Genomic DNA, 19,030 nt, shown 5'->3' on the forward strand with positions numbered 1-19,030 from the left:
TTCCTCCCCCTACCCCAAAAGTGAAGAACTTCTGCACAGCCACCAGCCCTGCGGACCACCAAGCCCAGCCGGCAAAGAGGGCAGCAGGGAGGGGAGGGAGAAAGCAGCAGAGGAACCCACAAGCAGAAGATGAGAGGTGCCAGGGAAAGCTCTGCAATGGCTGCAGCGCTTAAAATGACCGAGAGACACGTGGTGGTTGGGGACCTCCAATTTACTGCTGGAAGATGGAGGCTGTGGGCTCTTCGAGTTTGTATGGGCTCTGAAGAGGTTTAGATGTGGCCAGACAGGCGAGGGAGGGGGTTCTGCCCCTCTGCCCCGCTCTGCTGAGACCCCCTGGGAGTCCTGCGTCCAGCTCTGGAGCCCTCAGCACAGGACAGAGCTGGAGCTGTGGGAGCGGGGCCAGAGGAGGCTCCAGCAATGATGCGAGGGCTGGAACCCCTGTGCTGGGAGGACAGGCTGGGAGAGCTGGGGCTGCTCAGCCTGGGGAGGAGAAGGCTGCAGGGAGACCTCAGAGCAGCTGCCAGGGCCTGGAGGGGCTGCGAGAGAGCTGGAGAGGGGCTTTGTGCAAGGGTGACAGGACAAGGGTGATGGTTTTAGACTGAAACAGCGGAGGTTTAGATTAGACAGAAGAAAGAAATTCTTTACTCTGAGGGTGCTGAGGCCCTGGCCCAGGCTGCCCAGAGCAGCTGTGGCTGCCCCCTCCCTGGAGGTGTTCAAGGCCAGGCTGGACGGGACTGGGAACAACCCAAAGGACGCTCAGAAGATGCCTGTGCCCAGGCCAGGGGGAGCAGATGAGCTGATCTTTGAACGTCCTTTCCAACCCAACCCATTCTGTGATTCGGTACTGGAAGTGTTCAAGGCCAGGCTGGGCTGGAATTTGAGCAACCTGATGTAGTGGAAGATGTTCTGCCCCTGGCAGGGGCATTGCACGAGACAGAGCTTTGAAGGTTCCTCCAACCGAACCCATCCTGTGATTCTCCAATTCCAAGAGAGCAGAAATGGGAGCTGCTGGTCAAGAAACTTTACAGTGAGGGTGACAAAACCCTGGCCCAGGTTGCCCAGAGAGGTGGGAGCTGCTCCGCTCCAGGAAACATTCCGGGTCAGGCTGGACGGGGCTCTGAGCACCCTGATCGCGTTGAAGCTGTCCCTGCTGGCTGCAGGGGGTTGGACTGCCTGGCCTCCAAAGGTCCCTTCCCACCCAACCCCCCTGTGACTCTGTGTGCAGAGAAGAGGGGAAGCCCAAGAGCCAAACCCCGCGAGCGCAGGAGAGCAGCCATCGGCCCGCGGTCGCTCTGCCGGTGCTCGCGTGTCTGCTGCCGCCGGGCACCGCCGCCCGCGGCCGACGTGGGCAGGCAGCTCCTCGATACAAAAAAAAGGTGTTCAAAGGAAAGACAAAGCCAGATTCCAAAGTTCTGTATTTTTCAAAATAAAGATCACACGTTGTTTAGAGACAATCTACACAAGAGTTACAAAAAATAGTCGCCCAGGCATAAGCATACACAGGTTTGTTAATTATACACATATGGTTACAAGTGTGCTTGCAAAAAAGTTCATTGGAAATATACACAAGGCTCTGTAAATGTACACCGTGTAGTGTTACAATTCTATATTCAAACAAGGAAAATTGACAGTATGTTACATTCACTTACAAGTAGACAAAATGCAAAATACAGTTCATCTTCTGTACAAAAAGGGAAGGTGATTCACACTTTACAAGGTGAAGAGGGACTCTGATTGTAAGGAAAACTAGGGGATTCTGTACTTCTGCACTTCTTGTTTCTTACCGTCACAAAATAAGCAAAACATTACTTTGTAAGATTCAAAAAAACACTATTTTGAACTGAATCATTTTTGTATAACATTTAGAAAGGATCGCTACCGTTCAACTAGGTGACAAATAAAACCAAGCATTTATTTATTTTTTTTTTTAAACATTAACTAGGCTGTATAAAGAGAACATTTCCTTCAAAAGAAAAAATTTACTTCTGGTTGAAATTACAATTTACAATATACAACACTATATGCTACGACCATAAAAGGTGTGAATATACACTGAAATGCACAGGTTTTGCTAATTCTTTTTTCTTACCAAAAAACGGGTTTATGTCGATTCAAACTTCTCCACATTTACATTACAGAGGTTTACAAATGTACAATTGTACAGTCAGAAGTATGTTCCACTACTAGGGTACATTATAGATACAGATCAGACATCAAAACAAGAAAATACTACAAATTTTTATATATGTAAAGTCTACACCAAGTATACACTATATATTTATAGAAGCAAGACCAAAGCCGAGTTGGGTTTTTTGTTTTTTCCTCATGCTAAATAATCAGGTTGTGTCTCTCCGTGTTAACAGAACCGACCGAGCAGGCAGTAAACAAGGACACCCGCCCCCACCCCTCGCGTTAAAAACCTTCTGGGTGTGCACATCTTCATCCAAAAAACCACCGCTAAGCTACCTCCTTTAGCATGTTATACTTAAAAGAAAAAAAAAAAAGCAATTAAAAAGTTTCAAAAACTTAATTCTTCTTTTTTAAACTGAAGCTTTAGCAAGTTGAATTTCTTTTTATATATTTATAAACAGAGTTAAATGCGTCCTTTGTGCAATTTAACTAAAATTCAAACTTCTTGCTGACTTCCGACTAAAAGGAGAAAAAACAGGTATTTGCAAAAAAGTTGCCTGCGAGGCAGATGAATTAAAAACGTTTTTTGTTTGTTTTCTTCAAACCAACCACCCTGAAAGTTTCCACATTTGGAATATAGATACAACAGTGAACAAAAATGTGGCCTTCCATGTACATTGGATACCTATGTACAAGTATTCTATACACCAGTAAAACAGCAGGGCAATTAGTTAATTAAAAAAAATAATTAGTACATGTTATGCATAATAAAATTAAAGAAATTTACAAAGGCTTTTCTTTTTTTTTAGCAGTTTAGCAACCATAAAACGTTTCCTAACTGTATATTGGAATATTGTCGGCTGCTGGTTGTGGGTGCCGCGGGGCCAGGGAGCTCCTCCCGGGCGGCCGCCTCAGATGATGCCGTTCGGTGGCCCGCAGATGGGCCCCAGGTCCACCCCGTTCTTCATGTAGTACTTCTCCAGCTTGGCCAGAATGTGTTTGCCATAGGTGTACTTACGCAGGGTAGCGATGTGAGGCCGGATCTAGGAGAGAAGAGAAGAGCGAGTGAAGCTCAGGAACCCGATCACAGCCGCGTCAGGCCTGAGCGAGCTCCGGGTGCCGCGCGGGCAGAGTGCTGGCCACCAGCAGAAGACCACAAACACGCCTGAAACACTGCAGGGCCATTTGCTGTCATCACCTCCATTGCTGCGAACCACGCTGATGTTCCGTAACCCACTGCTGTTATTTTTAGGAGTAGCTTCTGGTCAAGCAGGTGGCATCGTCTCGAGCTGCATTCCCGGACCCCAGCACGCGTCACCCTCAGAGGGAAGAAGAACACGAGGAAGAACTTCTTCCCTCTGAGGGTGAGGGAGCCCTGGCCCAGGCTGCCCAGGGAGGCTGTGGAGTCTCCTTCCCTGGAGATATTCCAGCCCCGCCTGGACGCGGTGCTGTGCAGCCTGCTCTGGGTGACCCTGCTTGGGCAGGGGGTTGGGCTGGGGGACCCACAGAGGTCCCTTCCACCCCTGCCAGGCTGGGATTCTGTGATTCTGGGTACAAGGCTTTGTCCCAGAGGGGAGGCTGGACACCCACGGGTGCCCTGACGCTCCGTCCCCGGCCGTGGGCCAGCACACGAAGGCAGCAGAGGCCTCGGAAGCGGCTGAGCAGCTTTTGCTGAGGGCGAGCAGGGGCTTCTGCCTCCCCGCAGGCGAGAGGCTGAACCGCAGCACGGCCAAAGCCCCCAACAGGGCCGCTGGCCTGGGGCTCAGCAGCGTCTGTGGTCCTGGATGGAACAGCAGTGGCATTTCTGACCCTGACAAAATGTTTACGCCGAGGAGAGGGCTGTGGAAGCAAGCTTCACCCGCTCACCCCGCTTCAGAGTAAAAGTCGCTTTCGACGCCACTGCGACCACCGCACCCAGAGTAAATCCGCCCTCGCCGCCCGCGTCCCCACCCAAGGAAAGCTGCTCTCCTCGGAGGAACATCACCACGCTGCTGAGGCTCTCCTCAGAGAGTTCTTCAGAGCAAGGTGAGCGATTCATTTTCATTACTAGATGAGAACTATCCCCACCACCGGCACCCTTCTCCAATAACACAACCACAACGGACTTTCTGCTCTGCGGTGGGAGCTCAGCCAGGATGAGCACCCGGCCGGGACACGCCGCCCAGCTCCCTGGGGAATCCAGCCCAGCCTCTAGCCGATTAAATCCCCGTTTCAGTTCAAGGACCCCTTGTGTCATCATCATAAACTGACACCTCGGCCCACCCCACACCCCACTGCCACGCAGCTCTGACGTTAACGAGAAGAAAAGCTCCCCGGGTCCAACAGTTCCTTCTTTGTTTGTCTTAACTTCTAAGAATTTTGGGTTTTTTTTTACGGACAGAACTGTTAAAATGCCTTTTCATTTTTTTATTGTTTTTTTAAACTAAAAGTGCTGTCTTTAACACCGCCACCAACCCCTGGTTTGTACCACCGGCAGTTCTCACAATGCAGAATCAGCCGATCCACTCCGTCTTCCCAGGCGCTCATTCAGCTGCGTAACAGAGCCGAATCTTCACCTTCAGCCAGTCCTGTTTAGCTGTCATCCCACTGCTATTTTTGACAACCACACTGATAATCTAATTAGCACTTTATTCAAAAGACTTTGCTTGACAGGAGAAAGAACGTGTCAGTAAAGATCATTCATACAGATCTATTTACTACAGACATAACTCTACACACAGACTATGTATAGCTACAGGTCATCTGGCTACTGTTACACTGTGTATATCCCTTGCCACACACTTTTATTTGGTTATCTTTATAATTTCTTTTGGACTAATACGGGTTTTGGTTTAAAAGCACTACTCTGAATGATCCCTGAACCTAAGAACCAAGCTCCCTGAAGATCATTTCAGCCGCGTGTTCGTTGTTTACACACTGATCAGCCGCCTCGGGTGGGTGCACGTCAGCTCCTTCGCACAGGTAATGCCCACCCCTTTTTACAGAAAAATCCCTTGCTCTGTTTTACTCTGGGATTCTTAAACACAACTTCATTGAGGTTTGAACACCTGACACTCTCCACAGTTCCTCTTCAGAAAAAAAAAAAGGGGGGACCTTAGAAATGCTTATAAATATCTGCAGGGTGGGTGTCAGGAGGATGGGGCCAAGCTCTTTTCAGTGGTGCCCGGTGACAGGACAAGGGGCAATGGGCACAAACTGAGGCACAGGAAGTTCCGTCTGAACATGAGGAAGAACTTCTTCCCTCTGAGGGTGACGGAGCCCTGGCCCAGGCTGCCCAGGGAGGCTGTGGAGTCTCCTTCTCTGGAGATATTCCAGCCCCGCCTGGACAAGGTCCTGTGCAGCCTGCTCTGGGTGACCCTGCTTCAGCAGGAGGGTTGGGCTGGGTGACCCACAGAGGTCCCTTCCAACCCCAACCATTCTGTGATTCTGTGATTCTGTGTCTTCTAAGCCAGTGTTAGCCAGAATTTCATTAGTAACACAGAGGCCTAGCTCTAGCCGGTATTTTTCACAATCTAACAGAGCCTAAAACCATGTGACTGAAGAAAATCACGTCAGTTCCACTACCCATTTAAAAGCCTCTTTTTTTCCATTCATTACAGTTACAAAGACCCACAAATGTGACCTTTGAAAGCAGGAAAACGAAGACATCACCTGATTTTAGAGCCTGCTGCCCCACGGGAGGCACACAGCCGTGGGAGGCAGCACCGGCAGCAAGCCATATTTAATGCCAAAACGCCTTCATTTCTGATCAATATGAAGCCCTGAAACCGGTACGCGTTCAAACGCGGCGGCGCGATGCCAAACCCCGCAGCCTCTCGGCAGGTCCGCGCGCGCAGCCCTGGCTCAGCTCCACTCCGCGCTCCCCAGCGAACGCCGTTCTCGGTGAGGGCAAGCGTGTGGTCATCGCCAGACCTCCCCAGGCCCCCCGCCAGGCGCCGACCCCTCCACGCCGCTGCGGGAAAAGTCTTGGCCGTTTGTAGCAGCGTTTGCTACGCTCCGAGCGCACAACTAGGTTACTAGGTCAGCAGAGATCGCTAGAAGCAACCAGCTAGTTGTAACTCCAACATCTCGTTATTTCATCTTCCCATATTTCAGCTACTACTGAAACATGCAGCTTTGAAATACCTCTGTCGTTAGGAAATCCGAACGGCAAAAGCAATCATCCCAGCCCCATCTTCCCTCTGCAACCAGCGTGGCGGCGACAAGCCTTACGTCCTCATCAAGGCGGGCAGCAGCTTACCTTGTGCATGACGATCTTCCGCTGCGCTGGTTCCGCCACGTCGATCATCTTCTGCACCACGTAGTTGGCGTACTGATCTTTCATCATGGTGTATAAGGCACTGTGAGGGCCATCGTTCATAGTGCACACCTCATCGATCAGCATGGCACGCTCCGTGCGGGAGGCGTGAGTAACGCATTTCTCCACCACGTTGCTGTAACAATAGGAGGAGGACAACCTGTGAGTAACACCACCTCTGCTGGGCTTCTCCTTCAACCCCAAGGAGACCTCTTACGCTTCTGGTGAGGGCAGACCGTTTGGGAGAGACCTATGTGCCGGCACAGAAATTTAGCAATGGGAAACAGAAGAGCAGTCCAAAGAACTCGGGATCCGAGTGGGAATTTGGGTAAAGGACCAGCTCAGGTGTTGTTTCACCCAAGTCCGTGCACCTTGGCAGCGACGCTGTATCTGAGCTCAGTCTCTGCCCTCACACTGTGCCCGTCAGAGAAGCAGATGAGCTGTTCTTTGGTTTTCTCAGTACTGGAGCTCAACGGGAACAGAGGTCCAAGGTTAAAACAACAGGGAAATGTGATGCAGGAACAACAGATCTTAGCAAAGGCAGAGAACTTCCCAAATTCCTGACTATATTCGATGACTAGCCCCTGCTCTCCAGAGAGCCAAGTTAAACAGGGTATACAAGCAAGGGGACTGAGTTTTGCTCATCTTATCTTCTGCATCCCAGACTGAATCACAAAATCATCAAGTGGTTTGCCACAACTAGTGCTCAGCTCAGGGGACATCCTACGCTAATTAACACTCCATCTGGAAAGAAGGGTAGGAAAAAAGAGCATGGCAAGTCAGGGAGGAAGACTCTGGAATAACATTAAGACCACGCTCTTCTAATTCTTGTTAATGTTACATTTCCCTTGTGTCCTTGAGTATTAAAGCACTATTTTACTAATCATAAAAAGAGGGGAATGTTGAGCCTTTGAAGAGCTCAGCCTTTTGCTGAAATGGCTAGAAACACACACAAAAGGAATTTACAGATGTGGGTGGTATTACTGTGTCTTGACATCTGCTAAGGTACCTGGATTTTGCTTCTACCCATGTGCAGCTCTGTAGTACCTGGACTAACAGCCTTGGACTGCTGCAGGATATCATTACGCACGCGTCTCAAAAAGGACCGCAAATCTTGGCATATAAAAAGCCCAGATTCTACTGTGAAGAGTGGGATGAAAAAGAATTGTTGCTACATTGACTGCCCGAACGCCCTCGTGGCTCGACAGAGTATCCCAGAGGCAGTGGAATGCTCGGATGGCACGTTATTATCCAAGGGATAGTAACCACTTGAAAAACATCAAACCAAACCAACAAGACAAAAAAAGTCTTAGTCAAGTTCAGGAACGTGGATCAGAGCTGCTCTTCCACACCTTCGTCCTCCTTTGTTATGAGTAAAACTTACCTTGCCAGTCACTCATCCCAGTTTACACACAGTTATAAATAGCATTCCGTTGTTAAGCAAAAAGTTATTTTCACCTCCTTTCACCTACCTACACCCCACCCCTAACTCTTCTGCAGCTCCAGCATCTGTCCATGCTCCCATGGGGTGTGGAGACTTTAAGGAACAAATTCATACCTAGCAAATTTATGTTGACTCAACACCAGCACGTTGCCTCTAATTTCTGCTACAATCTTGCTCTTATCCTCGGGCCGACCATGTTCTAGTACATGCTGGATAACATAGTTCCCATACTGATCCTGTTTGAGAGACAGCAGAAGCGTGTGACAAAATGTGGACAGGAACCATTAGTATCAATCTAGTTCCCCATGTGCATTAAGATGTACATACATGAACTAAACACTAATTCAAATATCTACTGTATAAATCATGTAAATACCTTCTACTACAAAAACGTGCATTCTAGAGTTTTTCCAGGAGGTAAAATGCTACGTTTTTGTACCCATTATAAAACTCCAAACATTTTCCTTGAACATGAAATGGCAACACTCCGCTTATTTCAAGTTTCTCGGCTTTCTTCAGATTCAAACATACCAAGTCACACACATCCTGGAGGGCTGTGCCATGGTTCTAGCTATGGGAGACCGTTCCTGGGCACGTTCGTATTCCAAGTGTGTGTACATTCAGGTGACAAGATATGTATTTTCCCAGTTCACCACACCAGAGGCATGACCCGATGCCTCACCTCCATGCCCAACCTCTTCCCGCTTTCCACGTGCTAAATACAGGAGCACACAGCAGAGTTCCTTTGCTGCTGCGTCCATCGTGCCCCAATACCAGAATCCTAGAAAAACCAGTTCTCAGAAGGACTGCGAGGAAGAGGAGAGGCAGCCAGGAAGGGGGTGTGTATTAAACCAACCCATTTTAAGAACCCCAGTTACTGGGCACTTTCTTCTCCTAGAAGTAATCAGCTCTTCGCATCAAGTCCCTTCAGATCTTAGTTGCGCTGTAGCTTCTGGAGTGAAGCATTACAACACGCACTCACTCAATCCTTAAGCTCCTTTTCAAGAAGGAAAGTAACTACAACCTTGATACCTGCTGGATATTTGCACGTAGCCAAAACAATTAGCGGTGATGCATTTCACATCTGCCAGGTTGCCTCGCGTTCCTCCTCAGGAAGGGAGTCCCTGTGCTCGCACCACCCCAGCAGCAGCCCCGGCCAGGCTGCCAGGAGCTTTCCTAACACAGCAGTGACCGAGAAACATCTCGCAGCACCCACGCTCCCCCGGCCTGCGCTGACCTGAACGAGCTGCTCGGTGTGTTGGTGAAGCTCCTCCAAGATGGGCAGGGTCTGCTCAGGAAGACAGTGCTCGAGGATCCTCTGGATCACACGACAGCCGTAGGGATGTGTGGACAACGCAAAAACCTGCGTTCAACAAGGACAGGCAAGCACAGGCAGCAACACATCTGTTAGTCTCTGAATCCTAGGAACCTTTCAGAATGAAGCGAACACACGGCGGTTTTTCCCCGGGCACGGCAGGTAACGCCAGCCTGCAGCGCGGCAGCCCCGACAGCATAACCTGGAACTGGCAACCTCTGGTCCCCACTGCCACGGGACTAACTGGGTGAGCAGAGGCACACCGCATCCCTGCCTGGGCTTCGGCCTCCCCATTCATGAAACAGGAAAACAAACGGTAAAACATCTTGATTAATACAAGGGGCACCAGGACAAGCAAGCATTGTCAGACGCTGGGTTCAAACACTGTTTCAGAGGAGGAAATCCCGCCTACTGTTTGCCTGCTACAGACCTTAAGCTATGTAAGAAATGGTATGAAGCAGAAAGGTTAACAACGCTCTGCAAAGGATTTTCCTCAACTATTTGGATTTGTTTAAAGGCCTTAACTGCGCCAAGGAGGAGTGACAACAAAGAACCTTCTTTCTCATTCCTAATGGATTACCAAATCTGTTCAAAGGAACATGGCACCTTCTTCATTTTACTACTGCTGACAGTTCTCTGTCTACAGCACACAGTCCCATTTGCTTGCTTAAAATTAACAAAAGTAGCAAATCCAAGCACTGAAGTTAAATTGAGAGCCTAAAAATTTTCAAGAACTATTGAGTAAACTGTGAGGAAAACAGGACTTGAAGTGCAACTAACTGCAGAAGAACAGTCTTGAGTCGGTAAATTTAATCTGTCAGGTGAACGTTCAAGATGGAACTGGGACGGCTGGTCAAAGAAATGTCAGTACCACCAGCCAGGTTCCCAGAGGTGTTTCTGCCTCCCTCGTGGAAGGTCCGCAGCCGAACTCCAACCAGCAGATCTGCTGAGTGAGCTGCCAGCTCGAATCCTGCGTGTTCTGCCATAGCCAAGCAAGTCGCCACTTTCACAGCCGCTCCAGGAGCAGCCAAACCACACCGCCCGGTTCCTGCTGTAATAACCCCGTGCTGTCCTTGCACCCCGGGGGCAAAACTCGCCATGCTTCAAAGTCGCCCTCCAAAGCCAATTCAGCTTAAGCTGGAAACGCCCAGACCAGCGCTTCTGTAACGGCAGACAGCTGACTGCAGGCAGAACACAGCCAGCTACGCAAAGGAGTATCCAGTACATCAATTCAGGAGAGGACACCAAGAAAAAACTGGGTGAATGAAGCACAAGTAACTGCCCTTTTCTAGATGAAACTCCCGTTTTTCTCCTAGTCCAAGACCTTTGGGAAACAGCAGTCCCCTAAGCCAACCTCACAGAGAGGATCTTAATGAAAGTTTGTCATACTCATCACAAAACTCTGCTCACCACCTTCACCATGGGGGTGGATTAACAAGGGACTTGTTTTCCCCTCCATCAGTCAAAAAATGCCCCACGTTCCAGGAAAACAGATTTTTGCAAGGCCACTTTACTGTGATATGCCTGCACAAAAATGGTAGCAGAGACAGCACCAAAGAGTTTCTCGGCTCCCTAACATTGCTGCATAAACCTTTCAACTGACGCTTGCTGAAATTTAAAATTCAAAATATCTGAGCAAGTTATAGCCACTACCATGCTAGCCAAAGCAACATATAAGAACGCAAAGAATGGGGGTCAGTATCTTGGTTAAGGACTTACCTGCCCCTTAAACGCATCGATGATAAACTGCAGGGACTGAGGCTGCACACACTCGATACACTTCTGCACCACGTGATTCCCGTTCTGGTCTTTCACACACTTCAGGACGTGGCCATCCAACTCCCGTACCATCTCATTCTATTAGGGGGAGAGAAAGACAAACAGAAAGCACCACCAGGATTCACGGCTGATAAGTGCAAGGTTTTCACTGCTAAATGTGGTCAAGAACATAAAAGGTACGAAGGACGCACCGATGTATTTCCAACTGGAAGTTTTCCAGTGGCCAAGTGCTGAGATGAAGCTTGCTGTGCTACAGAAACCATGGAGAAAAATACTGTTGCAAAATCAAGATGAAGCACTCCCTTCATTAAACATGTGTCCTCTTACAAGCTGGGTATCCAGTTTTAAGAAATTTTACTGATCCACAACTTTACTGTGCATCCCTTGTTTCCTCCTCTGCCCCCCGCACAGAGAAAGAATCTACATCTAAAATGCCCAAACTTCACAAACTTCTCAGGTATCAGCTTGCTATGTCACTAAAACGGGGTCGGCACTGGGAGAAGAACTGGTTAGTATTTTACACAGGCAAGGTAATACTGCATGAGAATTCAGGAATCTGAGCAGAGCAAGTTCAGCTACGAGTGATGTTCCACGCGTGCAGGCCGAAAGCTTTGCCATTGGAAACCAGAGAATGACAGGCTTGGGGAATTTAGTGGTACTACAAAACTGGATGACTTCAGTTCTGCAACTGACAGAAAACCAGGCATTTCAGGAGCACAGAGTACTCAAAAATACCAATCTGGAGGAAGACAATGAGTAAATCCTCCGACCAGCAGTGCCGGAGTTGGGGCCACCACCCACCGCCCTGCTGACACACTAAGGCAACCGCTTAGCCCGGGCTTGACCCGAAGGGAAAGCGCACTCCTAAAGCCTCTTTTTTCAGTGTAATAACCTACATTGAGATTCTTGCATTACGATTCCTAACACCTTTATCAGCCAGCTTGCCTAGCGTATTTTTCATCTTGATTCACTGTTCATAAATTCCTAGATGAACGGCTTTATTAATGAGCTTTGAGCGGGACTCTGGCTGTCACCCACACCTCTCCAATGCCAGGCCTGCCTCGACAGGAACCAGGAGCTCCTTGTACATCTCACGCTGCAGGAAAGCAGAATATTGACCCACATCTCAAAGCAGCGATAGCTCAGGAAATATTAAAGGGTAAACTCAGGTGCTGCTTCCTCCAAGGGATTTTAAAGTATCTTGTAATTCACTATCATTCTCGGTTTCCCCTACATACATACTCCGATTTCCGGGAATTAACAGAGAACCAACACTATCACCAGTTAAGTGGAACAAGGAGATGACAACGAGACTCAAGAGCGGTGTCACAAACTTCTCATGCACATAAAATGTAACGGACATGCCACAAACCAAACCAAAAGAACACCAGCCACAAGAGGAACAGAAGGTCGCAGTTCAGGTCACCAAACGGCAAGGAACGTTAAACATCAAGAAGAAAGTTAAAATTGAAACTTACAATTACCTGCTGGTCTGGGGGAATAAACTCCAGGGCCTTCTGGATCACCCTACAGCCGTACATCTGCAGAGCCAGGGACAGAACATGCCCACGGATACGTTCTGCCAAGGCTAACTTCTGTTCCAGGCTGCCAAACTGGGAAGACGAAAACCAGTCACTACAAGCACAAAACCCTCCCGTGGCCAAGCGGCACAGCAGCCCTCCCATGTCATCCCAGTGAGGTGTTCAACAAGAAACACCGGGCCTACTGAAGAGAAAGAAAATACCAACCGCGCCTCAACAGAAGCGCCCAGGCAGAAGCCAGATGTCTGCTCTGTGACTGTCGGACATGGCCGACACGAGTCAAACCAACTCCAGAGTCGAAGGTGCTGGAGCCACCGGGCTGACAAGTGCCCGCTCACTAAGCCCTGACAGGGCTGCTGTAAAATTACTGGGTAGAAGAACCACCAAGGCTTGGCGGAGAAGCACAGGCAAGTTTCAAGCAGGACAGAGGACCATCTACCCAACCTCCCGGTATGAAAACACAACACTTTCTTCCAGTGGATGCTGTTCACTGGAAAAGCTTCTTTTATTCCTAAATACGCGAGTGCCGACAGCTCAGCACAGCATCCTTGAAAAGCCTTGGTGGACCTACATCTCCTGGATGTGGTCCTATTTATTCCTACACTTCTTGCATCTTGGAGCACAGTGTTACTTTCCAGATCAATCTTTATGAGTCCCACACCTCAGTCACCCCAAGAGGAATGATGCAGCAGCTTTTGGGGAGGAGACATCAGTGTTGACAGATATCCCTCGGTTTAGCCAAGCAGCAGGATTTCTGTGAGCTCCTCTGCGACCTCAGGACAGCAGACACCTGAGTAAGACTTACAAGGAGGGGAACGCAGACTTACTTCAAAGAACTTCTGGATGACGTAGTTTCCAAATACATCGACCATCAACTGATAAGCTGCCTGGAGGATCTCGTTGAACACAAGCTGACGTTCTGCTGGGGTAGCACGCTCCAGTTTCAGCTGAATAAACCTGAAAAATAGGGCTGGAGTGAGCGTACATGCAGCAGCACCGCAAGGCATTTGCTAATACAAATCCATTCAAAAGCTCCATACACTGAGCTCATACAAAGCACTGATCTTCAAAGCACAGCTGCCCTATCCAGCTGTCTGAAACCTTGTGTGGTCGCAGCCACGAGGTCCCTGGCCACACATCATTGTCAGTACCCCAAAAATCTCCTCATTCCAAGCAAAGCAGATCCCAACAGAATAATACAGCAAGGCCTCCCGTCCAGGCGGCTCTTTAAGATGAGTTAAGCTATGCCAACGGGGCTAGCAAGCAAATTACAAAGCAAGCAGGCTCCTCTTTGGAGCAGCAACTCCTGCTATCAGTGTTTGTACCCAAAGATTCCTTAAAATGAAGGGTCAGAGCGCTACGCTGCTTGGCTTTTCACACCTCCTCCTCCCTGTTCTGCCTCTCTGCTTCAGGATGCGACGCAAATGGCGAACGACGCTGACTCAAAGAGCAGCTGTCCCAAAAGCTTCCCACAAGCCAAGGGGTTTAATCCCACCTGGATCCATGCTGATCTTGGGAGAACTCCATGATGTGCCCCGCAATCTCCCTCAGCTGTAAATTAGGGTACCGGTTATTGCGAAAGTCTTCCAGCAGCCTGCTTCGGCCGGAGGGCATAACGTCAGACATCCCGTAGCGCAAGCGAGAGGACGGGAAGAGCGTACTGCTGGGGCTGAAGAGGCTGGAGGCACTGCTTGCGCTGCGGTACTTGGCTTCGGCCCCGGGAGCGGCGGAGATGTAACGGCCGCTGCCATTCGTGAGCCCTCCTGCAAGTCACAAAACCAAGGGTGTTTCACAAGAGGAAATAAGGTGCCCGAGGGATTCCCTCACAGCCCGCGGGCGCCATTTGACTTCTAATCGCTCCTTTTCCGCCGAGGTGGGTTTCTGACATGGTTCAACTAGAAAGCGTCCTCAACCAAGCTAAACAACTGCCCCCAAAATGACGTCAGCGGGGACGTGCTCCAGCATCGCTCCTCAGCACGGCACCGTTGTGTGAGGTCAGGAACAGCTACAGATTGCAGCAAGGAACAGACTGCGACAACTTCTGTTCCTCCCTCTGTCTCAAAACTGTCTAAACCAGACAAACTGTCAATCCCACCACTTGCTAACTTGCCGTTTCCAATTACCTTCTCCTCCCATCCTAGGCTTTTTTCCACCTATCTTGCTGCTGTGTGATTTCAAAGAAACATAGTGGGAGTGGGGACAGAATTAAAACAAAACTAGATAAGAAAAAGGCAGCAAGAAGCAAGTCTAAAAAATTTGCACTTAAAAACCAAATCACTATTAAATACAGGTTAAGTAACCATAAATTAGAACCAATATATACTTTAAATATATAATATATATGCAGTATAAATTGTAGTAAATATAGTAGTAGTAGTAAATATAAAGTGTATATATATAAATATATACTTTAAAAAATGCTGTGCTTTTTACAAATTCTCCAAAGATTTTCATCCACATAAAGACAGCGGCTGGGTTACCCAGTAATGGGGTGCAGGTAACTCTTCAGCACACAGTGAACAAACCGCACACCTCGACAGGAACCGGTCGAACCCCTTCAGGGCGGTTTCCCTGCCTGAGGGGTAGCCCGTGGCCGGGAGCCACGGGTGGCCGGGAGCGGTGGTGGGGACCCTGCCTGTCCCCTGCTGCGGGGCTGGGGATCCCTCTGCTGGTCGCAGCCCGCAAGGAGCTCCGGGAGAGGAAGGGTGCTCCTGGGTGGCACAAAGTCCTCCCAAGAAAAATGGTCTGATCGCATGGGAACCTGCCACCGAAAGGGCAGCGAGGGCAAACCACCCGAAAAAAAAAGCAACCAGCTACAGAGAAGTGTTTGCAAAGAGGGAAGAGCTTCAAGGCAAACATCAGGAGGGCTGTCTGCAGAGAGACCAGACCCTCTCCTGGCAGCTGCGTACGACAGTGGCTGAAACAAAAACCTTCAATAAAATAATAATAATAAAAAAGAGCTGAGTGAACTGCACTCCCCTGCCACCGTGCGTGAAGGAAGCACTCCACGAGAATCCAGTATCTGATAACAGCCTAATTAAGTTCCCTGTTTCTGAGTTCTGACTTCTCTGGAGCCGATGCCAAACCTCTCTTTTCTCGAGGAGACTTGAGAGCTTCTTGTGCACATCTCTTTCATGGTGCCTCGCAACCGGTGTGGCCATCATCTTCTCTATCTACCTGACTTCTTAATTGAGCAAGCACTCCGAAAAGTGACCACATGATATTCCACACTGCAGGAAGGACCAGGATATTCAAAGGAACAGTAAATCACCTCCTCTCAGGCAAAGGAAAGCCAACAGCCACCAGCTGAGCAATGGCATGCTGATATTTTCCATGGCATTCAAAGAGCTCAGAATTACCACTTGTGTTTCGAAAGCCTGGAGCAAGTAAGAGTCACAGCACTGATGTGCTGAAGTGGAAAACTAGTTCCTGATCATCTGCAAACGGCTGTAAGAGGAAAGGGTTTAGCACTCACTGTTATCAGCTATGCCTTATCTCTTAGTTAAGAGGGAAAGCACAGTTTGCACGAAGTCTTCTCGGTCAGAGGTTTTCTGAGAAAAACCTCCTGATCTTTTTGGAGATGCAAAATAAACCACGAGTTACAGAATCACAGAATGTTCGGGGTTGGAAGGGCCCTCTGTGGGTCACCCAGCCCAACCCCCTGCCCAAGCAGGGTCACCCACAGCAGGGGGCACAGGGCCACGTCCAGGCGGGGCTGGAATATCTCCAGAGAAGGAGACTCCACAGCCTCCCTAGGCAGCCTGGGCCAGGGCTCCGTCACCCTCAGAGGGAAGAAGTTCTTCCTCGGGTTCAGGTGGAGCTTCCTCTGCTTCAGTTTGTGCCCGTTGCCCCTTGTCCTGTCGCTGGGCACCACTGCAAAGAGTCTGGCCCCGTCCTCCTGACACCCACCCTGCAGATATTTAGAGGCATTGATAAGGTCCCCTCTCAGCCTTCTCTTCTCCAGGCTGAACAAGCCCAGCTCCCTCAACCTCTCCTCGTAGGAGAGATACTCCTCCAGTTTTCTACCCGTCTCTCTCTCCTCTGATGGAGATGCTGACTGCAGGTCTCCCCGTGATGTTCAACATCACATTTGGAAATTAAGAGACCATGGAGGAGAAAGGTTTCCTAAATCAAGCAAGTGCTCCTGAAACTCACCTTTCAAAGTCCAGAAAGCTCGGAGCACCTCGAGCTCCTTTGTGCCAACGTGTGGCTGGGAATATGGGGACTCTGCCAAATGCCACGCTTCAGTGGGATCTTACCAACAACTGCTCCTTGTTTGAGAGCCGTATGGGGAGGCTGGAAGTTCCCGAAGCTCGTAGGGACATTAGGGTACAATAAAGGGGTAAAAACCCCAAAGAAGGGACACGACTCCTGCAAGATGTTGGCACTGATAGTTTCTCCTGCGTCCTCAACCACAACAGACTTCAAAAGGGGGTCTGCAGACCATGTGTAGACATCCTATCATGCTAACACCACGCTGCCCATGCAAAGCACTCGGCCTCCACATACAACAGCAAACTAGTGCTGCACACAGTACACGGGCGTTGTACAGCAGGTACAGCTGTGCCGTGGTTCTTCCTCTGAACATCTCGACCATATTTTCTTAAAACTGTCAGGGATATGTCAGGCAGAATCTGTATCTGGAGAGGACAAAGTGCACAGACTCTATCCTGGGGACTCCAAGGCAGACGCATTAGTCAGACTCACACCGAGCGGTTCCTGTTTTGAAATGGTAAGTCATCTTCTCAGTGCTTGCTGGGACACTCGAGACAGACATTAACCTGAAAGAATTACTGATTTCAGGGAAAGAAAAGGACAATGCAAGGATGAGTCAAAAAAGAAAACACAGGGGAAGAAACACAAAGGCTGCGCTCTGAAAATAAAGCACTTCTTACGCAAGCTACCAGGGCACTTTTATCGGTGCCTTGGATTGCTCTGAAACGCAGGAGTTCTCGGTATGAGAAATACCAGAACAATGGGAAAAAAGGAAGAGGAGAAGATGGCTGGGTGAGAAAGCAGGGGAGAAGCCGTCCCTGCCCGCCCAGCCTCGGGGAGCCCACACCGTGTAGCCCGGCTGGGAAGGGGCCAGCAGCACCCGCAGCACCCCAGGGTCCCTGTCCCAGCCCAGGGCCAGCAAGACCCAGCCCCACAGACCCTCCGAGTCCACCACAGCTAACTGGTTATCGACTCCCCAGCCAGTGTGCCCAAAAAGCCTCTAATACATTGAATTCCCACGTGCAGTATCTGCTTCCTTGCACCGATCCTGCCTTTGAAATTACAGGCTGACTACAGCACGGCGCAGCGCTCTCCCAAGCAGCTCCTGCAAGGAAATCATAAAATTAAAATAATTACTTGTTCGCTGCAAATCCTGCTCCCCAGTCCAAACTGGGAAAACCCAGAGCTGGACACATCCAGGCCCCGGCTGCAGCGTGATCAGCGTTTCTGTCGGGACCGTGCCAGCCACACACACAAGGACTAGCAAAAACTGCTTGTGGGACGACACGAACTGATGTGAAGTGTAACCAGGTCGAAATTAATTTTTTTAATTAAAAAAAAGGTATTTAATAGTTTATAATTCTATAATTTTGATCAATTCTAGGGAAGAAGAGGGCCCCCTGCTGCCCTTAGCACCCAGAAGTGCGTATTTCTTGCCAGCTGCTTTATCGTAGCTGTGCACAGCTGTACACACCTCTGAGTTTAAAGCCCGTATTTAGCTCAGCCTTCCTCCTCCCGTAGGTCTCTTCGTAAGAACTGGCTGCGTGGTTATTTCAGGTACTCGTGATTGCCCAGACATTTCACAAGGTCACTTTACAACACCAGAAAAAACCCTAGCTTGATAAATACACACCATTTTTCACAGCGATGAGCTTTCTGAAAGCCAGGAGAGCTGGAGCTGAATCTTCACCCACAACACCAACCCAGCAAACGATCAACTTGTGCATCCCGGAGACCGACAAAGTCAAACCCACCACTCACACTGCATTTAACCATGGATTTGCCGACTGCAAGTCAGATTGAATGCCAACTTCTTATGGCATTGCGTAATCCTGAAATCAAAGTTACCTGAAGTGACTCCCCCGGGCTCTCCCCCCCACATAACACAGTGGTGGGACGTGGTTCTAAACCCCACTGCTCTCATTTCCCTTTTTGCAAGCAACACCTTCAGGTGTTCCCATCTGTCCTTTCATTTTTAGGTATTTAGAAATACGCCTCATCCTCCTCATCACAAACTACTTCTGACATCCCTCCCAAATGGAAAACGAGTCAGCCTCAAGCTTCTTAGAAGGAAAAACTATGCCTGTGCTGTTTCTATAGCATTAATACTTCCTTTACAACCAAAGGAAACTACAGCTAACACTGTCCTCCATTATAGGTGAAATACAAATTTGAAAAAATAAAATGATCTTTTAAGGATTTCAAGGCGAAAACCACACAAATGCAGAGCTATTCTAGAGGAGATTTTTCTTGCCGCATCACCAGGCACGCAGTCAGCCACGGAGCAACCCTGGCTACAGGGAGAGGAA

General features: G+C 49.2%; 1 protein-coding gene and 1 non-coding gene across 8 annotated transcripts in view; both read right to left on the bottom strand.

Annotated features, from left to right (window-relative positions):
- Positions 1 to 1,397: 1,397 nt before the first annotated feature.
- PUM1 (pumilio RNA binding family member 1) overlaps positions 1,398 to 19,030 on the bottom strand; it is a 77,784-nt gene continuing 60,151 nt past the window's right edge. For 4 of the 7 annotated variants that reach the window (XM_075437686.1, XM_075437688.1, XM_075437685.1 and 1 more), the window contains exons 15-22: positions 14,002 to 14,269; positions 13,334 to 13,463; positions 12,444 to 12,578; positions 10,906 to 11,043; positions 9,109 to 9,234; positions 7,986 to 8,107; positions 6,371 to 6,563; positions 1,398 to 3,173 (exon numbers count right to left, since the gene is read on the bottom strand). In XM_075437686.1, the coding sequence (XP_075293801.1) occupies positions 3,042 to 3,173; positions 6,371 to 6,563; positions 7,986 to 8,107; positions 9,109 to 9,234; positions 10,906 to 11,043; positions 12,444 to 12,578; positions 13,334 to 13,463; positions 14,002 to 14,269 (1,244 nt within the window). In that variant the 3' untranslated portion in view covers positions 1,398 to 3,041. The remainder of the gene's footprint in view (positions 3,174 to 6,370; positions 6,564 to 7,985; positions 8,108 to 9,108; positions 9,235 to 10,905; positions 11,044 to 12,443; positions 12,579 to 13,333; positions 13,464 to 14,001; positions 14,270 to 19,030) is intronic. The other 3 variants (XM_075437691.1, XM_075437690.1, XM_075437687.1) reach the window with 1 other exon arrangement.
- Positions 5,968 to 6,041, bottom strand: LOC142363480 (small nucleolar RNA SNORD103/SNORD85). Its single transcript, XR_012765766.1, has one exon. It is a non-coding gene; the product is annotated as a small nucleolar RNA SNORD103/SNORD85 (small nucleolar RNA).

This window comes from Opisthocomus hoazin, chromosome 17 (assembly GCF_030867145.1).
Source record: "Opisthocomus hoazin isolate bOpiHoa1 chromosome 17, bOpiHoa1.hap1, whole genome shotgun sequence".
In the NCBI taxonomy this organism is placed as follows: Eukaryota; Metazoa; Chordata; class Aves; order Opisthocomiformes; family Opisthocomidae; genus Opisthocomus; species Opisthocomus hoazin.